Source organism: Melozone crissalis, unplaced genomic scaffold, assembly GCF_028551555.1.
Source record: "Melozone crissalis strain CALT ecotype California unplaced genomic scaffold, PUWL_Pcris_2 ptg000009l_1, whole genome shotgun sequence".
In the NCBI taxonomy this organism is placed as follows: domain Eukaryota; kingdom Metazoa; phylum Chordata; class Aves; order Passeriformes; family Passerellidae; genus Melozone; species Melozone crissalis.
This window is the reverse complement of record NW_026535787.1, coordinates 5684570-5708843: the sequence shown is the minus strand read 5'-3', so window position 1 is coordinate 5708843 and position 24274 is coordinate 5684570. Positions and strand designations below refer to the sequence as shown.

Here is a 24274-nt window from a genome sequence, read left to right as displayed (position 1 = left end):
AAATCAATGCCATCCATCTCTCCCTCCCTCCAACACAGTATCAGGACAGGCACATTTCTATAGAAAAGTCTCAACAGGCAGGCTTAGTTACAGCTGAAGGTAAGAGTTTCAGCAAGCAATTGAGAAACAGGATGTCCTTCTGGGTACTGAAATTCCTCCCAATTTGTGGAGCTTTGTAGTTCAGTCCCGAGGGACCTCTAAGGTCTTGCAGTGGCAGGATACACTTACTGAGATGGCTGAAATGTTACCCTGACCTGGCCATTTTCTGCAATTACATCAACAGTGAGGTGTGCTCAGGGAATTTAATGCTATGCTAATAGAGTCTGTTTTGGAACAGAAATCCAGTTTATATTAATGCTCTTCCAGAGCAGCCACTACTAACAATCTAGTGATACAGCTGGCAAATGCAGCAGCAGTTGCTCCATACTGAGAATGAGCTCTGAGCCTGCAGGACCATAAAAGCTGCATTAGCAGAGAAAAACCCAGGGGTTATGATTACAGCCAATTCATTAAACATCTTTCTGTAAACAATCAATAGCACAAAGGACACAAGTACCACCAAAGAAGACAAGCACAGCTCTCAGCCATCATGCCATTTGTTCCAAAGAGCAGATATTTCTGAGACACGGGGAAATCAATGGGAAAGCGTCACAGAATTCCCTCCCTGTCTGGCTTAGGCACGGGGCTGCCAGGTTCTGTACCAACCTGATGTCTGGAAGTCTATCTGGATAGGGTTGGACAAGCCATTGACGGCCTCACGCCACATGCCCCCGCCGCCCGGAGACCAGGCGGTCACCACGCAGCGGTAGAGCCCGGCGTCCGAGATCTGGGTCTGGTACATCCTGTAGCGGAACTCGTTCTCCTGCACCTTCTCCAGCACCACCCCGTCCACGCGCGTCTGGTCCGTCCAGTCCTCCAGGCGCACCACCGAGTCCTGGTTCAGGGAGATGATGCGCGTGGTGCCGTTGGGACTCGACTGGTCCGCCAGGGGCTTCTCGGCCGTGATGAGCACCGAGTAGCGCGGCGTCTTGATGTTCTTGGAGGACACTTTGCACGTCATCTCAAAGGTGTGGCCTGCTACAAAGAATGGCTTCAATTTCACCGCCTCCACTGTGAGCGTGTAATCTGAAGAGGGAAGGAAATAAAGCGGCAAGAGAGGGTTAACAAGCAGGCACGGGTATTTCTGCAGCACCATCCAAACCTAGGAGGTCACAGACAGGCAAAGTTTCTTTTTTGGAGGAACAAATCCCAGCACATTTATGTAAACATGTGGACACTCCAGAATGCTACTCAACAGTACACAACAGTTTGGGTCAAGATGCACAAATTCAAACAAACACCAAATACTGAACAAATAGAATACACAGCTTGCCACAAGACAGGATCTCCAGGATTGCTTTATTCAAGAATAAAGATAGTAGACAAGATTCATGTGACCATGTTCGCAGGAGTCTTAGGATGAGGGAAGAGACGAGGATCTGACTCCATGTTTCAGAAGGCTTGATTTATTATTTTATTATATATATTACATTAAAACTATACTAAAAGAATAGAAGAAAGGATTTCCTCAGAAGGCTAGCTAAGAATAGAATAAGAAAGAATGATAACAAAGGCTTGGGGCTCGGACTCTCTGTCCAAGCCCACTGTGATTGGCCATTAATTAGAAACAACCAACATGAGCCAATCCCAGATGCACCTGTTGCATTCCACAGCAGCAGATAATCAATGTTTACATTTTGTTCCTGAGGCCTCTCAGCTTCTCAGGAGGAATAATCCTAAGGAAAGCATTTTTCATAAAAGATGTCTGTGACAGATTCAGAGTCCCAGTTTTATACTGGCACTGGAAGAGCACCCTCAGTGACGGGGTAATAAGGGCACTGCTGAAATACTCATGACTAATGCCAAAAGCTGCCACTTGCTAAATTGGCAGCACTTAGTGTAGTGTCTTTTATTTCCCTAGAAAATCCACCCTAACGGCATTCCTAACGGCAACCCAGAAACATTCAGCTGAAAACAGGTGACAAAATTCGGTGTAACAGAAATCTCCACCCCAGGCACTCCCATACAGATTTACACACACCTCTGCCTCTGTGCCAGTCTTTCCTCCCCTTGCTTCTCATACATTTACTTCCATACAAGCCTACCAGAAGTGCTGACATTTCCCATTTGACATCAAGAATTCCAGCAGCACTTACTGCTTAGTTTCCTTCCATTCTCTACTGTCTCCTCAATCCCAAGAATCCCTTAATTACAGGGTTTGGGAAAATTATACATGTCGGAGCACAGCTCCAAGACACACAAAATACAAGCTCACAGTGAGAAACTGAGAAAATGAGGAGTGACTGAAATCAGAATCAGATAAAAGGAAAGGGAGTTGCTAGTTTCCTGGCATTGTGACGAAAAGACACTCTGTACATCATGGTTCTTCTTAAGGAAGGGGGGGCTGGGGCAGAATACATAGGAATAACAATATTGCAAAAATACAGCCAATCCAACTCTCTGGACTTACTTTGCTGCACCATATTCTCCCTTCTCTCCTTTATTAAAAAAAAAAAAAAAAAAAAAAAAAAAAAAAAAAAAGTGTAGACCTGTTAAAGAGCTCCACAGAACCTCTTTATGCAAGACAAAACTTCTCAGGAATGGCGAGATTGAAACACATTTCCCAAAACTGAACTTAAATGCAGTAATATTTATGTCCTCCCCACAAGAGCAACAAGATACTTGTCAAGATTACATTTTGCAGTGTTTTGCCTTCAAGCAGCAGTTTTCACAATGAGTAAACACAGCCCACAGGATGAGAAGCCCGGTATGACAACTTTAAATCAGTACTGTATAAAGCAGATCACAGTACAAAGCTATATAAAGAAACAGCAGGAGCAGTGAAGGCTGAGATGCTTCTAGTGGTCCAGCTGAGCACAGAATTATTTGATACTCCACACCAAACCCCCCTCACACTTCCACCCACTAAGCAAGTGACAATACAAGAGTTGCACATTCAGCACTCGGGGTACAACCACAAATGAAGTTGTACAGCATCAGAGTCATTCTCCTCTCTCTTGTGAAAAGACTCATCAGATACCAAATTCCAGTCTTCAAACCCCTTTTTTTGTCCTCATTCTGTGTCTGAGAGACTCTGATATTTCCTGCAGTATTTAGGAGCCCAGCACAGATCAGCTTTTCACATACTTTTGGGAACATAGTAGGCAATTATATTTTGTCCCAAAAGCAGAAGCACAAACAGCTAGTTATACTTTTCTGGCACATATTGTAGCTTTCTAGGCCGTATGAGGAGGCTCTGGGCAAAAATCCCTCCTTACTTAAATGTTCTTTATGTTGTTGGTCTTCACATCAGAACACAGAGTCCTAGACATCAGAAAGGAAATCTTACATTTGGTCTCTGTTATATGTGCTTAAGATTAAACACCCTCACATGTCCAGAGCAGTTCAGCTACAACTGAGATAATTCTCCCTACTACCTGAGCTTCAAAATTCAAACACCTTAGCTTCCACTACTCCCTGAGCCACAGGTCAGGCAGCAGCACAAAGGGCAGTGTCTTGTCCCTAATAAGGACAGAGAAAATTGTGTCCCTAGACATCCTTTATTGGTTTTCCATTTGAGGTCAATAGCAAATGCTTTTCCCTAAGTATTTCTGCTAAAGGAAAAGGAGAAAGGAGTGGTGGCAGCATGGGACAACAGCAGAAATGCCGCTGGTAAGAGTTTGTGGGAGAGAACAACTAAGGCCCAGAGATGCAGCTGGAGAACAGTGATAGAGTCCAGAAGGGTTAGAAATTACATGCTGAACTAAGAACAAGGAGATACATTCTTATGAAAGTTCTTTCAAAGCATTTTTCTACCTTTAAAACCCCCTGAGTTTGGATGAACACACAAGGCAGAGGCACCCCCTCTTGTGTTAGACCATTAGAAATTTAGAACAGAACAGAGAAGGGGACACACAACCCATAACATACAGGTGCTGAATATTTCTTTTTGCAACAAAGTCAAAAAAAGATCAAAGGGATGTTTCTGTATGTGCCATAATATTAGAGACCTGTATATGTAGCAAAGTAAAACAACAACAACAAAAAGGCTCCATAGCCTATCAACTAGAAAAACCTGGATCACCATTTTTAATATGCTGGTTCTGTGCCAATATTGTTCTCCTTCAGTAGCAGCAGATGAAATGTAATTAGCACTTCTTCACCCCCACCTAGAGAAGCGTGTAGCTGTCTGTGTGTGTGAGAGTCCACATTATGAAAAAGAGGGCAGGCCAAAGATCTGGCACTTATCTTAGAAATAACAGTAATCTGCACAGAAAATTAAGAGGGAAAGGAAAGTCTCTTCATGTTTCCTATGTTAGCAGAAATTACTCATCAGATCTTGCAGCATAAGATGAGCCAGAGAGGTCATATGAATGTTTTCTTCCAAGAACTGCAGCCTAAGGTTTCATTTCTAATCCTTTGGGAATTGCCAAGGAAGCAATGTGTGTCTTGACCGCTACTCCACACACTTGCCTGTCTGCACACACGCCTGCAGTCCCATGTGGAGTCTCATCTCCTTCTTGTAAAGCTCCAAGAACGAAAAGCACAATAAAGCACACCCTGCTTGGTCATATACAGGAGGCTGCAATCTGCAGTTTGTTCTGGAAAGCAGTAGGGGAAGAGTTCCTAAGTAAACCATACCCAAAGCTTGGGCACTACTCCAAGACACAGGGCTAGCTACAGAAGAAATCCTGGCCAAATGACTCAAATAAAATTTGAGTAAACTGTACTTTGGAGCTTGGCAGTGCAAGCTTCTGCCTTCCCTCACTGGCCAGTCCAAGTGACCAAGCCACACTGTAATTCTCCTGTTGCTCTTCCACCACAAAGTTTGTGCTCAGCTTCAAGAGCTTTTCCTGGGTAGTGATCAAAACCAGTTTGCACCTCATCTACACCAGGCAAATTTTTCGAGAAGCCCAACAGCTAAAAGGGCAAGAAGACTTTAGAATAAACAGCAAACACCTTCCCTGCACTGCTTTGACTCCAGCTGGCAAAGCAGCACTTTGTCCAGGGCTGACATCAATGTTGGAGCCTCAAAGCGCTGATTGAGGCTGCTGACAGGAATCCTGGTGTTCATGAAGGCCCCTCCATCCCCAGTGCAGCGATGGGGCTGCAGGTGCAGGGAATGCAGCAGGCATTAATGCAGTGACAGTTCTGCCATGGTAGGAGGTGGCTGTACCACACCTCGAGGTACAACAGCAGCCCCAGCAGCTCTGGAGGCACAGCAGGCACAGCAAAGCCTGCACTGCAGCCTGCATGAACACAGAAACACACACCTGACTGCACAACTCCTGTCCCTACAGCCAAACTGGCACAGGCACACTCCAGCTCAGTGCCATGGGGATCCCTGTGCCTGTATACATCAGCAATGATCAATACAAGTAATGGCAGAAACATTATCTGCTCTCTACCTGCAGGACTGTCTGAAAGATTAAGGCACCCTTGCTCCCAATTAAGTGTGATGGGAGGGCTAGGCAAACATTTAGGACAAGTAACACGATGTTAAATATAATTATTTTGTAAATTAAAGACAGAAGTATTAACAAAACCCCAAATAATAGTACCTTTGGGATTTGGAATTTCAATTAAAAGATAATGTTTTCTTCTGCTAAGTACTCCATGCAGATCCAAAGTTGACAACACTGGTTTAGGAAAAAAGCATTGATTTTTTTTTTTCAATGCAAACAGTATCTGTGTTCTAAATGTAACTTGTATTCAAATAAATAAATAAAATTATCTTTTAGAATATCAAACTCTTTTTCTGGGTTGAAATAATTTCCAGAGCTAGTCAGAAAAGGTTTCCTCCCTTTCTTTACCCCTTTTCACTGACTGGAATTTGTACTCTAAATAAGCAAAATATAATACAACTGATGTTTTTAATTTCTGAGATGAGACGGAGATGCCTTCTTTGTCACCTTGGCAGGGGAAGTAGTAGAAGGGGGGAAGAAACATATCAGGCAGACTATGTCAAAAACAATGGTGATCTATGATAGCAATTGGCTGCACTTGCAAAGCTGAGTAAGCAGAAAGATGCGCGAGCATTATTGGCCCCCGTAGAATAAAACAGAAAACAGAGACAATAAAACCCCAAGTTCAAATGGGCAAACACACAGCTTATTATACAATGCACAAAAAAAGGGTTTTTTACATGTTTACATGATGTTTACATTTTGAATAAAGGCTCTGAACACCCATCTTTGCTGAAAGACCCACAGACACAATATAAACCCATTTCTCCTTTCTCAAGAACTCAGAACAATTGTTTTCAAAGTCAGATTTCTCCAACATCCTCCCCCAAAGCAGTGCTCTAAAATCAACAAAGAAGATGCGAGCAATGAAATAGATGGAAGAAAAGTCTCTGTATAGGCATAAGCCATGCAAGGAAGAGGCAAATTTCTCTTCTCTCCTTAGGCAAACACGTGGGAGCCTGGCTGCTGGCTTTTATAAGCACTGGGAGCAGTTAGGGACTCAAATCACCAGAGATACTTGTCAAAACAACAGTCAGAGAGCACAGGCAGCAGCAGATTAACTCCTTCATAGCTGCTGGCTCCCAGCAGCCGGGTCTGCAGCTCACAGAAATGGGATGTGGCAGGGGACAGGGCACACAGGGAGAGGCATCTGGGGCTGCACTGCTCAGGGGGGAGTTGATGGGGGAAGAGAAGGGGAAATCAAACCTACATTTCACCCTCCCCACCTCATATACATATAACATTCTTTTTCAGGAGGGGAAGGTATTTTAGGAGAGCTCACTTTCACATAATAAATCCCCCAACCCCAAGCTTTGCCAACAGAACGTACTTTTCAGCACGGGGACTATAACATTTACATTTGTGCTGCAAAATTAGCAGAGTTTCTGGAACAAAACCAGAACCAAGGGAATGTTCACACCTGTCACGGTTTGTTTTCCCTCAGAAATGTCAACACAGGCTGAGACTTTTCAACTCCAGCTGGTCTCTGTAGCTGCTCCGAAGGCGACGATCCATTACACTGGCACGCACATGCACACACTCCGTGCTGTGGCATAACACTCAACTAATTGTGACCAACATCCAGCATTAATGAGACTTCTCAGTCCTGCTGGAGAAGTCAGCTTCAGGGGTAAAAAAAAATACAAACGAACAGACACAAAAAAAACCCCAAACCTTTCCCTGGACCACACATGTGTAGTACCGAGCATCACTTCTGTCTCCACTGAAGCAGAATCACAGCAGAAGATTTCCAATTTGCTGTTCAGGGATTATCCCTAAACAACTTCAAAATTATTTCAAATTGCTTGTCTCTCAAATACAGTTCTCTGCCTGTGGATGCCTAAGCTATACTGTTAAACTAGTCTATCAAGATAAATGCAGCTTAGCTAAACACAGATTTTTGACAAAGATATTGCATCCCAGGTTATCCTAACCTTTCTGATGCTCTCCAACAGACTCTCTTGCATGACTTCACTCTGAGCCAAAACAGTATCACTGTACAGCACATCCAGGAAACACAGATCCCATTTTAAACCAGAGTTAAGCAACTTCAGGTAACTATTAAGCTTCTAAAAATCCTCCCAGAATAAGTTAAGTACTGACCAGAGCTAGTTCACTTTCCCCTAAAAAAAGGTCAAGATCCAAGCAAACCACTCCATCATTTTGTTCAGCTACCCACTTATTTTTTGATACTCTAGTAGTACTATGCCCATGAACTTCCTCAGATGTGCCTTTTAAACACAGGCTTATAGAAGAGAAAAACAAAACCACAGGTCCCAAACTGTCAGACAGAGAAGACAAAGTGACATTCCTCTTGTCACCTCGGTACAACCCTGCTGTTAGCAGCAAGATGCACCCTAAAGAGACCAAAATACTCCAAGCCACAACAGTGGGCAATGACCACAGCAGCAGCACTGCTGGATGCCACCCCGCCCACTTCCAGCCCAGCTCCTGGAAGTCTCAGCAGCTTGATGGAAACTCTCCTTTGATGGTGTCTCCTCCTTTGCCCTTCCACTCCAAACTGTTGCATAGAAGTGGTAGTGATGTAAAATAAAGGAGTGATGTAAAGCAGTTATTCCCCTCCACAGATAAGAAGCCTTTACACAAGTTCACAGCGCTTTTAAACCTTCCTCAACACAGGACTCCATTTCCAAAGCCCACTAGCAGGCCTTCTGGCTGAGAAGCCTACTCTCAGCCACCCAGGTGTGAAGTTCCTACCTTGTGTAGCCCAGAAGATGTTGACAGATGCAGAAGCCACATCCTTGCTCTTCACCCAGCTGTTGTTGCGGTGCCTGCTCCACGCCGAGATGACACAGAAATAATCCCCTCTGTCATTCTCCGAAGTCCACTGGATTCTCAAGCTGAAGGTGTCTGCAGACTTTTTGGCCAAGATGATTTCCCCGTTCTGAATCCTCTCTCTGGCCCTGTCCCCAGGCAGCAGAGCCCAGTCTGCATCCATGGAAGCCAGCAGCTCCTCCGGCTCCGCGTCGTCACCGGGCAGGCGCTGCCGGTAGTACCAGGACACGGAGAAGCGGATGTTTGCCTCGGTGTCCTGGACGTTTGTGATCCTGCAGTTCAGCTCTGTGGGGTCATCTGAAAACTTGGGTGTTTTAGAGGCATTCAGGAACACGTCATAGTCTGGCTCTGCAGGAGAGGAAACGCAGAAGAAACGGGTTAGGAGCTACAAAAAGGGAGAAAATGTCAGACTTAATTAAAAGATATACTAACTTCTAACATCCAGTTTTAGCATCCAAGCTGAGTGCCACAATATGCATTTTTCTCACAAGACTGGAACTTTGACTCTGGTTCCCAGACTTGCACCTCTCTGACACAGGTACCCCTAAGCCTGCATTTCCAAACAAGACACTCCATTTCATAGGTCTAGTCAGACCATTTCAGAACAACCAGGACTAATAGATCTTGCTGAGCAAAATAATTCCCTTCTTAAGCCTGTCCCCAAGAACCCACCTGTGGGTTCGATTTCAACACAACCAGACACTTTTGCATCTGTCAAATGCCTGGGGCAGCCTGCAGCAGGACACTGGTTATCCTCTAGCTTCGGACTGACTAGAGACATCCCATTTTCCCAGTATCTCTCCAGGATAAGAGGCCATCTCCCATCATGAAATGCCTTATTTTTCACACTTAACCGTCCCATTGTGTCTCTACAACAGCTTAAGAATGGTAAAAAACAGCCAAACAGTTCACCCAAACCAGGGGACACAGAACACCACTGGCACTGGCCAGAGGCAGCACCAAGAGCTGAGCACAGTAAATTTCAGAGATCAGCAGTTTAAATACTACCTAGATCAAGAAATACTAAGTAGGATAAGAGTTGAAGATGTGTAGATCAGAAAAAGCTTCACAGTCTGAATAGAGAAGTCTGTGCTGTGCAGCTGTGAGGCTGGAATATCTCAGGCTGGAAAATCAGTGCCTGAGTTTCACGGGTTAAGAATGGGGCTGTTGTATTTAAATCTGAAATAGCTGGCTGCCCAAAGCCTAAAAGCGATAAGGGAGCCGCATGACTATTTTCTCTCAGACTACACAGATAGTAAAGGAAAAAGATTACAGCAAGAACCTCACACCACAAAGGAAATACATATTTATTTACTAGTATTAGAATATTTTTGTCTTGCTGTCTGCTATAATTCAGAAAAATGACCAGCTTCCCAACTGTTTGGCCAATACTCATCACACGGCTTTTACAGCCTAACTGTATTCAGCACTCTGTATTTATTTCCTGCTTTATGTTTTACTTGGCATTTTGCCCTCCTAGAAACAATTAACTGAAGCTATAATTGGGACAAAGAAGGCAATCCAAGGCTAAAACTTAGGCTTAGCTCACCAACAAACCATAATAATAAAGCATCTTAATAGAACTGCTGTGGAAACTCTGTGTGCATATGCACTTTTGGACTTGAGATGCAAAGGATAAAAACAATTGTAGCAAACAAGCTACAATTCTGCTGCTTCTATGTCAGCCTGCAGAAAAGATCTCTCACCAGTGTCCTTGCATCCAGCAAGAACAGGGGCAGCAATACACACCAGACCCCAGAGAATCTGGTAATACTGGTGGGGAGTTTCTGTGACATTAGGCAACATAAAATCATAAAAGCACTGCTTACAAAGACTGTGGTACCTACTACCAGTGAGCATGTGGAGATTTCTGCACTATTTCAGGGCAAGACAAATAAAAAGAAAATGCACAGAATTTTGCTACAACCAAAGCACAGATTAATAATGATGGCCAAACCCCACTTTTGGTGTAAGGCCCCTTAGACCCTACAGCTACACTGCTTTTCCCATTCACAAAAGAGTAGTTTACTCCAGGGCCTCATGATGTATTGCTCACACTCTACAACTCTCTCACCATTTCCCCTTTGCCACGCCCTCCCCTCAAAAAGAAAGCATTCAAGACCAACTAATATCTTCATAGCAACAAAGACTATGAAAGCAGATGCACTTGTCTAGACAGAGGCACAAGAAGGAGAAAGCCACAAGAATCCCAAGTTCTAAGAAAATTGCTTGAGGTTTGTTTCATTTGTGGGCAGGGGAAGGACCCTTAGAAGAGAGTTTCTCTTTGATAGCACCACTCCAGATAGGCGCTTCACCCTGACAGACACTCTAACAGAGGATTTAGAAAGAATAAAAGGCTGGCTGGATAAACCTCATTCCTCCACTCTGTCAGCTGTCAAAGAACAGCCTCACTGACAATTCAACGACTTAATACTCCAGGAGCTCTTAACTTCCATTAAGGAGGAGGAGTTGGTAAATTCTGGATGCAGTTGAAAACCTCAAACACTGAAAATTTATTCTGCTTTCTCTCCCCCTAGCAACCAAGCATCTGCATCTGCTGAAAAGCAGATTTTATTTTCCCTGGTTCCCAAATAATGCTAAATTAGAATGGAAAGACTAAAAAGAAGTCCTACAGGTACAGGCACAAAAAGAGAGCACACAAGTGTGCAAGTGCATCTGTACACACATGGACACATGTGCATGACTGCACATGCACACAAGTGGGGAAAGGAGGGAACACTCACAAGTGAAATGCGCAATGTGAATGGCTGAAGGAGGACAGGAAATGAAGACATTAATCACTTGTGCACTTTAGTACACATTACAAGTGTACTTGGAGACGGCCACGGCTCAGCTGCTCTGCACAATGCTAAAATGCAACATTTAAAGTCATTGTTGATGGGATTTAACCTTATGGCACAGCTATTTATTGCTGAAAAACAGGCTCTCTATATGCTAGCCTCATTCAGCACTTTCGTGTTGGAGGAGCTCTGCCTTTGTAAGTGGATAGTACCACCAGTTTCTCATGACAAGAGGATCTGAAAGGGTACATTGAAAGGGTTTGGGCCTGGATGCTTGCCTCCAGTCAGAGCTGGGAACAGGCACCAAGCACTACAGCTCTGCCTGTTCATATCCAGCTTCATTCATGCTTCAAATATCACCAATACCTTGCACAATTTAGCAGGTGCACGTACCTTACTTACACCATTCTGCAACAACATCCTGTTTCACTGGAGTTTCACTGTTTTAGAGGAGTTTCACTGCCTCTAAATTGCAGCTATTATCCCCTCAAGAATCAACTACAGAACAGATTGGGTAGGCTGACATATCTAGACCTATCTGTAAAACAATAGGCTTTTTAAGAAGTTTTACTGGAGTTTCATTTTTAGTAATTCTCCCAGGTAACTTTGCTTCTAAGGATATTTGCATAAAGAGAAATATATGTGAGAGAGAGATGCCTACACACAGATAATGGATGCAAACAAGAGAAACATTTGTGCAGAAGAGACTCTGCAAGGTCCTCTCCCGTTTCTGACGGGGCCAAGGATTGAGGGATACACTACCCATGAATCTGACAGCACAATCACTCACCCAGTGCTGTCACCACTACGCTGACTGGTGCAGAGGTCCTCTCCACCACCTTATGCCAGCTCCCATTGTGCAGTGGCACCCAGATAGCAGCTTCACAGAAGTAGTAGCCAGAGTCCTCCACATCCACATCGCGCACCAGGAGGCGGTAGGAGTTCCTGTCCACGTGGCTGAGGCTGATCAGAGTTGAATCACTGACAACAGAATCGTGGTCCATGCTCAGCAAGAGCTGAGCATCTGACAAGGTGTCATCAGGTGATGCAGAAAAATACCACATCACCTCTGCTTGGAAAATACCGCTTCTGTCTGTCGTGATGTTGCATGTAAGATCCAGGGAGTCTCTTTCGGTCACAGACACATTGCTGGTTGAGATGACCACATCTAGAGCTTGGAAAGAGAGACACAAAAATTCAAACAAAAACTTTTTTTTTATTTGTTACTTTAAATAAACATAGCTCACTCTCACATTCTGTAACAGGAGCTTCTGAAGAGGCTCAGCAGCCCAACCTTCAAATGCCTATTGGATATTGAGCCGAGTGATCTATTACAAGGGCAATACACATTATCAGTCAAGCAAGGGATGTGTGATGAGGGCAGAGGGGAGAAAGGGAGGGAGAACAGCATTTTTATAACCCAACAGCAACTGGTCCATGAAGGCTTTGTCTCATCCAGAGACTGCACATCACCTTTGCACAGCAGTAAAATGTGTATAGAATTTTTCAGTCTCACAGGAGGAACAAAATGTTTTGGGACTATGCCTCAGAAGACCAAGCATCGACAGAAATCACTAGGAACTACACTGGAACTCAACATGGCTTCTGCTGACATTTTTGAACTCCTTGAATGGAGCAGATTTAGATGAGAAGCAGCCATGGCCACATGCTGGAGTCCTGACTGACCTCAGGTGGGCTGCAAAAACATGAAATGGAAGCAAACAGAAGGCAGCAGTAACTTCTATACTGCTGATTTCTGCACTTACTGCTCAGAACAAGACACACTGGGGACTTCAAAGCAACACCAACAGCCACTCCAAACACACTCAGCAACCACTGGCCTGTGAATATTTCTAATATACATATCACATATGGTCACAGCCAGCATTCAAATAGGACTAGATACAGAATATTAAAAAGAAAACCATGGAAGCACAGTGTCAAGATCAGGCTACCATGTATCTTCACTTGCTCATTCACTCGTTCTACGCTGCCTGAAGATTAGATCTGGGTCTCAGTGCAGCACCATTCCCACAGTGTGTAATGCAGCTACTAAAGCCTCCACTGAGGCCAGTGGACAGGGCTGCTACAGCAGTGGCTCTTCTCAGCACCGGCAAGAATAGAAATACCTGCTTTAAACCAGCAGCTGTGTCTCTGCTGAGATTCGTGACTTCTATGTAAAACCATGTTCTGCTAAATAATAGTTCCCCATCTGCATAAACTTCCTTGGACTATCATCTAGAATGAGACGACACATGAAGGCTAGAGCCAAACAGAGTAGTCAGAACTACTGCCAATAAAACCAAGCAAGGCTCAATCTCACCCCTCACCACCTGATAACACAGAGCAGTCAAACTGGACAGAGGGCAGCAGGCCGCACCTGAGTGCTGAAACCAAGTCCAGATGAATCTCTCACTGGGACTTGCCTTGGGACTGTCTTATCATGGGATTACAATCAGTAGGAAAGCCTAGCTAATTTAACAGACTAATACCAGAATGCAAACTAAGACTCATCTGCAAGGTTAAGAGCAGCAATTCTCCAAGCAACATTTCTGTCTTCATGAAAGTGATGGGCATTCACAATCTGGCAATATATGCACATAGAGGGACTTGGAGAGAGTGTACCCATAGGCATATAACCATTTACATCTCAAGTTCTTTTAGCATGCAAGTGCAGAGATTTCAGATGTCAGCACAAGATGCTCTTCAAGTCCTTCTACAGAATGTGTATACAGCACTTTGCTGGAGAATTATCCATCCCCTTTAGCATAACTTTAAAAAAGACTTCATGCCCCTGATATAGTGCCAGTGCTGCTAATGACAGAGTTTAAAATGAAGGCAAAAAACCCAAAGAAAAACAAAATCCCCCACAACAAACAAACCACACACCCAAACCACATCAAAAAACTGTACCACTGCTGGTCTCGGCCAGCCTCATGCTGTTTTCAGCCACTGATTAAACCCCACCTACTTAAACCAACACTGCAAAAGTTGACAAAATCGAGAATTACAGCTCTTAATTAGGCAAGTCCTGTGTCAGCAGAGAGTGCCTGCAAGCTTAGCTGTGCAACAAACACCCTGAAAAAGAGGGGACAGATCGATCCAGCAAAATTTCACAGGCTAAGTACCACCAAGACACTAAAACTACATCTAAAGGAGCCAATAAAAAAAACCCAGACTTCTGAGTTCTCCCTAGTGACTAAAGGATTAGAAAAATGAAAAGATACCCTTTCTGTCTGAACAGTTCTAAAATACTGTGATAATCTCATATTTCTGAAGGACCATCACTGCCTGTTTTTCCACCCATTGAGTGATAAGGTGCATCACCCCCGCTCTCCCTCCTCCAACCAGCAGTGATAATGCTAATGCAATCAAGTGCTTAGTGCATCTAGTCCTGGAATCTGTATGGGCAGGGATATCTGGATATGCTCAGCACAGCGCTGCATGTATTTCTGTCTCCTTAGCCAAGCATGCAATGATGTGTTTAACAGAACCATTACTGTCCTAGACCCCTGCCAACAGAGCAGAGAAATCAGACCAGTGATAAAAAATCATTGGGTAATTTGCCCTGTTAAATTATCACTGCCTTCCTCCTTTCTCTTGATCTTTCCACACTATTTTAATAAACAGCACACAGAAGAGCTCCGCATCTATCACTGAATCACAAGCCACTTTCACAGGGGAAGTGCAGCTGTTTAGTGCTATGGAACCCAGTGTTAATAAGAGAGCAGAGGGAAGGCTTTGGGGGACCAGGTGTTAAATATAATGTTTATTTAAGAAATATAAAAAAAAATATATAAAAACCATGAGCACTCTGAAGTGAATGAAGGATGAGATGAAATCTGCGTCTAGGCAGGAACCTCTAAGAGGTTCCAGGCAATCATTCCATGCCCTTTTCTCCAAAATAAAGCTAGAAAAATTGTGTCACAAATTTAACAGGTGTGAAAAATGAATGTATTTTATGATTGGCTTTTTGCAAATATTAAAAGGAATATTATATGTGTTGTGTTAGAAAGTAATGCTGTATTAATTCTCTTAAGTACTGTGTTAAATATAGTTTTAGGTTATAAAAAATGTTAACGTAGAAACTATGCTATGTAGGATACTTTTTTTAAAGAAAGGACTCGCAGCAAGATAGCAGCCACAGGACACCTAAATCTTTGAGAGAACAGGAATTTATTGCCCTCTTATCAGAAGAAATTAACTTCTTCCCACCTCGAAGGTGCTGTTAGGATTTGGAGGAAGAAGTTGATGATGACCAGACAGAATCCTGTATTTAAATGGAATTTATGCATCATGTATGAAGTGTATGAATATGCAACAGCCTATTGTTTTTAAGGGTTAATCCTCTGTTAACGTGTGCCCTTTTTCGGGCTCGTGCTGCCCAGAAAAAGGTACCCGCACGTCTGTAACTCTTTGTATTTATTGTCTCATATTGTCCTAATTCAATTTGTACAAATTGTTATTACTCTAATTCTATTACTATTGTTTATTACCATTTTATTACTATTAAACTCTTAAAATTTTAAAAACAAGTGATTGCTGTTTTTCACAACAGGCCAGCCATCCACACAGCACTCCAGGTCCTGCTGGAACGCACCCTCGCTTCGTTCAGTGACCCCAAAGCACCGGAGCCGGGACACAGCACCACGACCAGGAGCACTCACCGGTCCTCTGGATGGACACCGTGGCGATCTCCACGCTCTTCTCCTGGATCTTCTGCCACGCGCCGTCGGCCCCTCGGACCCACTCGCTGACGAGGCAGCGGTAGGCGCCGCCGTCGGCGGAGGAGGCCTGAGACACGGAGAGCCGGTACGTGTCGTTGGCGCCCGTGTCCAGGCGGATGTCCCCGCTGCGGTAGCGCTCCTCGTAGCCGGGGCCCGGCTGGAACTTGCCCTCGTGCGTCAAAGAGAGGACGTCCCGCCAAGAGGAGCCGCTCCTGACCTGCCAGGTGACGTGCAGGTGCGTGTGCTCCGGGGACGCGGTGGCGGCTGAGCAGCGCAGCTTGAAGGAGTCGCCCTCGGACAGCCGGAGAGACGTGGAGGAACGAGCTTTGGAGCCGCTCACGGACAAACCGTCGGAAATCACTGTTTGGGAAAAAAAAAAACCCCAAACGACACAAGCATCATAAAACAGAATCAAATAGAGAACACCCACAGTGAGCTGTTCAGATGTGAGGCAATAAAACCACCACAGAGCAACACCTTGCCAATCATTCCTTCTCCCACAAATAAATATATTCCAGGAAGAAGGAAATTCAGCTGAAAAAGCACTAAAGGAAGTACTCTGCTTTAAACAAGACAAGACAAGAATTCATTTATCCTTCCACTCACTTTAGTTTCTCATCCAAACATCATCATTTTGACTATTCTCATACAAAACTGATCTTGATATTCATGTGAGTAAAAAATAAGATATGGGAAAAGAAATAGTGTCCAAATTTAATACTGAAAAATGGTAAGTGATAGAGGAAAGCTAGGACAAGACTGTAGTATCAACATGCTATAAAGGAGAAAAGGAAGATTACCTCCTTCATACAGAGAGATCCCTAAATGACACTAAAACTGAGAGAGAAGGCAGCCTGTGGTTTTTACCTGAACATAGCTTCTCTACCAAGAGGATTAGGGACATGAAATATTTGCAAACATCTTCAGAAAACCCACCACTTAGTGTTTTATTTACATATTTACTAGACAGAAAAAAAAAAAGTGGTGTTTATAGTAAACAGCCTCTCTTCACTTCTTCACCTCACTTGCCTTTGCTATCATATTTCCCAATTTTAAATGCTGGCTTTAGGAGAATTAAAGAGGAATAATAAGAAGAAAAGAAACAAAAAAATCACAATGATCATAAACAACAGTAAAATCAACATTCTTAAGGGTACATCTATAATCATTATCAAAAACAAATTTAAAGCACACCTCACTCTTCAGAAATACCTTTCACTTGGACCTCTGCATCATAATTTCCCTGAACGGTGGCATCAGTGCTGGGCGTGGAACATTTGTATCTCCCTTGGTCAGCTGGCTGGATGTTCCTAATCACAAGTTCCACAGCATCGTTGCTGCTCCGTCTCAGTTTGATATCCCCGCGGCCCACGCGTTTTTGGTACTCCTCAGAGGTGAAGGTAGAATCCCAGGTACTCACTATCCGCACGAAGTCAGTGTCCCGGGAGAACTCCCAGTCAAAGTTCTGCTCACTGGGTCCGTCATAGTCACTCACGCTGCACGGGATGGCCACCTCCGTGCCCACCACTCGAATGAGGGGACCCGGGGGCACTCTCACAATGCGCCCTCTGCACAAAGCTGGGCGGGAGAACGGAGAATAGGACACAGTTAAGGACAGGCTTCAACCAGGAAAACACCAACAATTAAACATGCCAAGGTTGGGCATCCCACTCTGCAGTTAAGTACAGGCTTCAACCAGGAGCACACCAACAATTAAACATGCCAAGGTTGGGCATCCCACTCTGCAGCTCTTGCATTCCACTCTGCAAGAGCAATATTTCCCATTCACATTTCATCTCACTGAAGCAGGAGCCTCTAAACACACCATTTTTAGTGTGGGCCATCTTTTTTTCGCTGCTTATCTAATACCACGTGAGGTAACAAAATACTAACTGAGAGAAGACTGTAAAGAGAAAAAAAAAGAAGAGAATTAGCCATAGATCCAATGGATAATAGTTTCTCTACCACAAGGCAAGTGTTACATAAGATATTTAAACAACATTAATAAGTGGTTTTCATTACTACAATGAGGGCATAATCTAATCAGGAATTTTTATAAGACTTCTGCTGATACCACTAGAGAGTCTGAAGTAGGAAATTAATTCTCCCTTAGATTGAGGGCCAGGAGAATTTTAAGCTGACATTCTCCCAAAACGAGTGTAGTCACAGCTGCCCTAAAGAGTCATGGCTTCTCAAACACAGGTGAGATTCCTTGCCCTCCAAATTGATTCAAAAGGAAGAACTGATTAAAACAGACACAGTTTGCTTTAGCGGATATCTGCAACCACAAGTTTGCTCTCTGGTGAAGGCCCAGAACCTGGGAGCGTGAGCAGAGCAGGATCCCTCCAAAGCACAGTGCTCAGACTGTGTTTTCTGGGACCGTCTCACCAGAAGGAAAGGACAACAGCAGTTTTCTGCAGGAGCTGGCAAAGCAAAATGTTGTGCTCCAGGCAGAAGTGTGAACCACTTAAACAAGCCAGAGGACCTGGCAGAGACACAGCAAGAGACTCTTCTGGTTGATTTGGCTCTGTAGTCCAGAGAATAACCCCAGCAGCTGCACATGGATTTTGGCAGGTCCTTACTTCTCCAAAGAGCAAACTGCTTTGATTCATAGTTCCAACCAGAGAAATCTCTCAAAAGATGAGTACTACTAAACTCAGCCTGCAAACACAAACAGCTTGCGGCATCCCACCACCTCCATATCCATAGCAAAATATTTTAACAGCCAGGTAGAACAGAAGCCAGAGCACTGAAAGACAGCTCTTGATACAATGAAGAAGACATCTAACAATTGGACCAAAAAATTGATCTGAGATACCACAGAGGAAAAGACAAATAAACAACCCTCCAACATGCAAAGTACAGCATTCCACATCTGCTACAATTCACCAAGTCCATTGGGAAAGCCACCAGCTAGTGATATGAAGACCAATATATTTGCTGAGCCTTTCCCTCCTATCACTCTGCACATCTTCCTACTGTAGATTAGGACTCCACTTGCTGGCTTAGGCTCATCATGCCAATGGGTGTCCAAGTGTGGGCAGAAGAGCCTTGTGAACAGAAATCCCCACTGGGGAACCTGCTATAAAGCACAGCTTGTCCACTCCAGAGCAGTGTGGAGAAGGATGTGTTAAAGAATAAGATTTCTGTGGGCATTTTAAAACTACACAAGCAGCTGCACACACTGAGCATAACTGCAAGAGAAAAAGTATAATTTTATTTGCAGTTATAGTTTGGCAAACAGTTGAACCAAGGACTAAAACTGCCCAGTTCAGAACTCTTACCATGCTCTTTGCTTTGCAGGCTGTTCATGTGGACAGGCTCAGTCATAATAGTCCAACTTCCTCACTGCCATGACCTTCTGTATTCAACATTAGTACTTCATTAAACTTATTTGTAATGCAGACTGGGGTTAATCTCCTACCCCTTCTATCCCTCCCAGAAGACTGCTATTATATACCTGATTAAGTGATTGACTAGTCCTAATAAGGAAGCTGGGCTTTGCTGCACCATTCACATGTGCATTGGAGAGGAAAACCTCCACTGACAATGCACTGCTCCACAGACAGATGTCTTCAAGGACACCTCTCCTAACCCAAGCACCACGCTAAAATCCTAAAATCATCCACAGAGAAAAACAATCAACAAAAAATAAAGCAAGCTGCAGGGCTCTGATATACTTCCTCACAAAGCCTTACGTTGCATTCAATCCTTCAACTTATCCTCTTACAGAAAGCAGTAGCAGCTGCAGGTAAGCTTTAAAGCCTGACAGTCAAACCAGCTTCCAGCAAACCAGTGTGAGAAGTCAGCTCAGGATCCTGACTGAGGGCACTCCTCAAGCACTGACATCTCTAGAAAATACTCTCTGGTGACACTAAAACAAGCAGACAACACTGTTCTGCATGTGTCTTCAGCTGCAGACCCACACACCGTGCACTGCACTAATCCAATCTAGAGGTGACAAAGGCATGACTAATGTGGCAAGGGCTGCACATTTGTGTTTGAGATTAGCACAGACAGCTCAGTTCCTCTTCTTCCAAGGTCACTAAAGACCCTTTGACACTAAATGAAGGTAGGGGGTGATTAGCACCTTCCTGCAAAAAGGCAAACCAAAGTGAAAGATAGGAGCACAGGGAGTCCTCACCAGATCTGTAAAGTCGTGACTATCCCCCTCCCACAAGCAATTCCTGCTTAACCCAGGGCTGGAAGGAAGGCAGTGAAACAGACTGCAGGAGAGAAGAGGGATGAGGTGTAGCAGAGTTTTATACATTTCAAACAATAACACTTGTTATTGCTAAAATAAATCAGGATTCTGGTAAGGCAGGAGCAGAGGCAACATCACTAAATAAGAGATTGAGAACTTCCTGCAGAGCAGCTGCTCTGCCCTTCCCACAGTGAGGATGAGTGTGCACAGGGCAGGCACCCCAAGGGTAAGCTGCATTTCTAAGGGACCCAGCAGGCTGTGAATTTAAGGTCCTGCCATCCCTAGAGACTAAACAAGGTGTTCTTTGCCGTGCATTAGGGATTAACATTTCATGTAACTGTGGCAGAAGTAGCTACAGACACAGTGCTACAGACACCGATCTTGGCAAAAGGTGAACTCCATATTACTCTGGCAGATAAGTGAGGAGCTTTTGCAAATATTTTATTCTTAGAGTCCTGTGTTAATTACATACACCCCCTCACCTTCCTAGAGCAATCATGATACAAGAGCTCAAAACTACGTAAATTTGTTGGAAACATTTATTTTTCATGACACCAAATATATTTCACTGCTAATATAAGGTGACAGGTTCTTGATGAATTCATCTGAATCTCATTTAACTATAGAAACAGATGGAGGAAGACAAAACAATGTATACACTAGTGACAGAAAGCAACAGAACTTTGACAAATCTGTATTTCTCAGCATCACTGATCCCACCGAAGATGTGAATTTAGTGAGAACTCAGTAATTGGATCTGAGTTAGTGTTGGACATCAAATTTTCTAAAGCCCAAGGTTAACTGTTAAATACAAAATTTTATTTTTATGGAGTTACCAGACCACCAGATGAAATTGCAAGGAACTGTTTTCCAAAACAAAAGGTAATGGAGCCCCTGCAAGGAGGACAGCACACAAACACAAGGCATGGGACGTATTCCTTGGGTTCATGAAACAGGTGACAGCATCACCAGGCAACACTGGCCCTTCTGCAGGGCTGGGCCAGAAACACACAAATGTAAGGCAACCACAGAGCCCTTGTGGGTATTTGTCAAGCACTTGATCAGAGGATTCTCCTACGGGAATGCATGAAATACTTCACCAGAAACCTGGACAAAGTTGGCTCAAGGTAGAATAATACACTGGGGTCTGTCATGTTAGTAAGATGGGGCAAGACAGCTCAGACATAGCCAAGGCAGCTTTGAGATGGGATTTTTTCCCTAGCAATGGTTTATAAATTTGACCCACCACCCAGATGCACCATCATTGCACTTTAATGCTGGCATTAAATGAAATCCTTCCAAAAAGGAGAACAAGGAAAGCAGATGATTGAATAGACGGGTTGTGAAGTTAATCTGAGTATAAATAGTAACCTGTCATTTTTAGGATAACCAAGAAAACAAGGCCGCAAAATTGTGCAGGACCTACAGAACAGGTAGACATTTAAACTCTCAACAAGCTAGAAAACTCCTCAAGGAAAGGGCTGGTTAAGGATTTCCCCTTGCACTGGGGACATTTGGAACGTCTTCTAGGAGCTTCATTTTTATATACATTTTGCATCTGTGTATCACTTACGAAAGGACAAGATGAAAAGTAACCTGTGGAGCCTTCCACAAGGCTGAGGAAGTATTATTGCTGCAAAGAACACACTTGTGCTTCAGCACTCTCTTTCCCAAGGTGCTTCCCCCAGCCTGCACTAGACAGCTCTCTCTAATAAGAAAACATGTTCTCGTGGCAGCCCGGAGAAGGAGGTCGCCTCCACATCCGCCAGCTGAAGGAAAATGCAATCTGACATGCAGTAGGAAGCCAATTAAAGTCAAAAAAGTAAGAGCTAACGAATGAGTAAATTGGCTCAGACTAAGCACTCGAGCCTGTGCATCAGAAAGACTTGGAACACACAGTCCAGCTCCTCAACCAAGGCAGTCACAGGAGACACAGCGACAACTTTGCTGACGCCTTTCATCTCAAAAGAGCCTTCCGAACAAAAGGTTGTTTCATTTGCCAACTGAACATTACCATGTCTGGGAAGGAAATACCCAGCAGCCCTTTCAAATTCTCAACAGTTTATGACAGGAAAAAAAAATACTGCGGCCAACTTTGCAAATGGTGGCAACAATCCTCCCTCCCTGGACTCCTCCATCTATTTCCAGTCGAAGCAACACTTGCTGCAGCACTGTGGGAGTGACTGAACCGGGCAGGGGCAACCCCTCCTGTGCCACACTGGAGTGTGAGCAATGAATCCCCTACCACTAAAGCCATTTCTAGCAAAATCCCAAACCTCTCACTTCTCTACCGAACTGCTTAACCACAGCCTTCATGATGTGTAAAGCCATTTTCCAAACTGAAGGAAAAAAGTGATTTTTGCCTATTTTTTTTTTTTAGCCCACCAGAGTCACATGCACTCAAATACTCTTCCTCCATTTTCAAAAAAAGAAATTATCAGGCTCTTGATGGAAAGCATTCAGCAACTTTCCCTAGTGAGCAGGCAGGTGAAGGCACAGGCAGCATGCCACACATTCACAGCCTCTCCTCCTGGGAAGGAGAGCCAAAGCATATCAGCACAGGAGATGATAATCCTTATCTCCAATCTGCCCCTCTTCCCCTTGCCTATCCTCCCAGCTTCAATTATAATCAGGCAGCTACACATCAAAAATGTCATCAGTGACTAGCTAGGAGAGAAAGAACAAGTTATACCAACACGCCTAAAATGCCTGAAAATCTTTCAAAACTTTCAATAATTGTTACAGCAATTATTTTTTTCATATATAATTAACATGAATTTCCTAGAAGAGGCATATTTAAACAAACATTTTACTTTGGTATTTCCTCCACTTTTTAAATGCAGTCAATTAAATTTTCTACGCTACACTGTGTAGTCTGAGAGGAAAAATCAGAGATTAAGCAGGAAAGTTCTTGAAAAGCCAGAAAGGCAGCTAACTATCAAAATTTCCATATTAGTCTCAAAAAGAGAAGGAAAAAACCAAAACTAAGTAAGTGAGATCCCTTACCATTGCTGCTTAAAACATGACATTATCATACCCTTCTTTCCAGTGCAGACACACAGAGCAGGGATTGGGATGTATGCTAAATTAAGTGGTAGGCTATTTCTATTCTTTCCAAATTACCTAATTCAGATTGCCTTAACCAGCAGAAGCAACCCAGACTTTACAACTGGCCAGCCTTCACAGGAAAGAAACAACAAACAAAAAACAAATTTGATTGTTCATGTCAAAGCTGTAATCATCTGAGGCACACAGGGTTCCCTCCATACCTTGCAAGAAAACAGTCATGTTACACCTCTCTGACTGTAGAACTGCCTTACCTAAAAACAGTCTGATAGATTTTTATGGCTTGAAAGATCTGCAGCCTATCATCTGAAGATATCAGAGAAGAGCAAATGAAAGAGTCCGTGACAGAGACATTTACATTGTTCTTTCCCAGGCGGCTAGGATTCTTTTTTTAGATAATGTAGAGCTCTTATCAAAAGGAATTAGCCTGGGTGTAATTGCTTAAAACCCATTATCTCTATCAGGATGAAGAAACGCATACTGCATCTTAAGTGGAGCCTCAGAAAAGCCATCAAACTGCAAGGCTGCTGGATTGCTCTTATCTCCATACCATCTGAGATCTCAGAAAAACCACATCTCCAGCACAGGGTGAACGAGCAACTACCTTCCCAGCTGACCTCCATGTACACCACGTGGACTAACATTCACATGAAAGCACATGAGTGTTAATTTTGCAGCACAGGAACAACCTGCTTTCTTCACCACTCATGCCCTCACCCACTGCCACCAAGCCATGGGATTACAAAAGCACCTGAACAAACCATGAGGCTTTCACTAGGGCACAGTTCTCAGTTATCACAGAACCACAGAATGGTTTGGGCTGGAATGGACTTTTAAAGATCATCTAGTTCCAACACCCTGCCATGGGCGGGGATGTGTTGCACTAGACCAAGCCGCTGGAAGTTTCAGTCAACCTGACTTTGAACATTTCAAATCATGGGGCATCCACAGCTTTTCTGGGCAACCTGCTCCAGTGTCTTTCCACCCTCATCATAAAGAATTTCTTCTTAATATCCAAGCAAAACCTGCCCTCTTTCAGTTTAAAGCCATTATCCCTTGTCCTGTCACTACGTGCCGTGGTCAAATGTCCCTCTCCATCCTTTTTACAAGCCTCTTTAGGTACCTGAAAGGCCATAATATGATCTCCCTAGAGTCTTCTCTTCTCCAGACTTAACA

The 24274-nt window shown here is 43.8% G+C and overlaps 1 protein-coding gene across 1 annotated transcript in view; it reads right to left on the bottom strand.

The window, feature by feature from the left end:
* Window positions 1-24274, bottom strand: part of LOC128933301 (prostaglandin F2 receptor negative regulator-like) — a 67847-nt gene that overhangs the window by 19500 nt on the left and 24073 nt on the right. The window contains 5 exon segments of the mRNA XM_054270229.1: window positions 706-1125; window positions 8223-8648; window positions 11892-12275; window positions 15769-16188; window positions 17041-17406. Coding sequence (XP_054126204.1) covers window positions 706-1125; window positions 8223-8648; window positions 11892-12275; window positions 15769-16188; window positions 17041-17406 — 2016 coding nt within the window.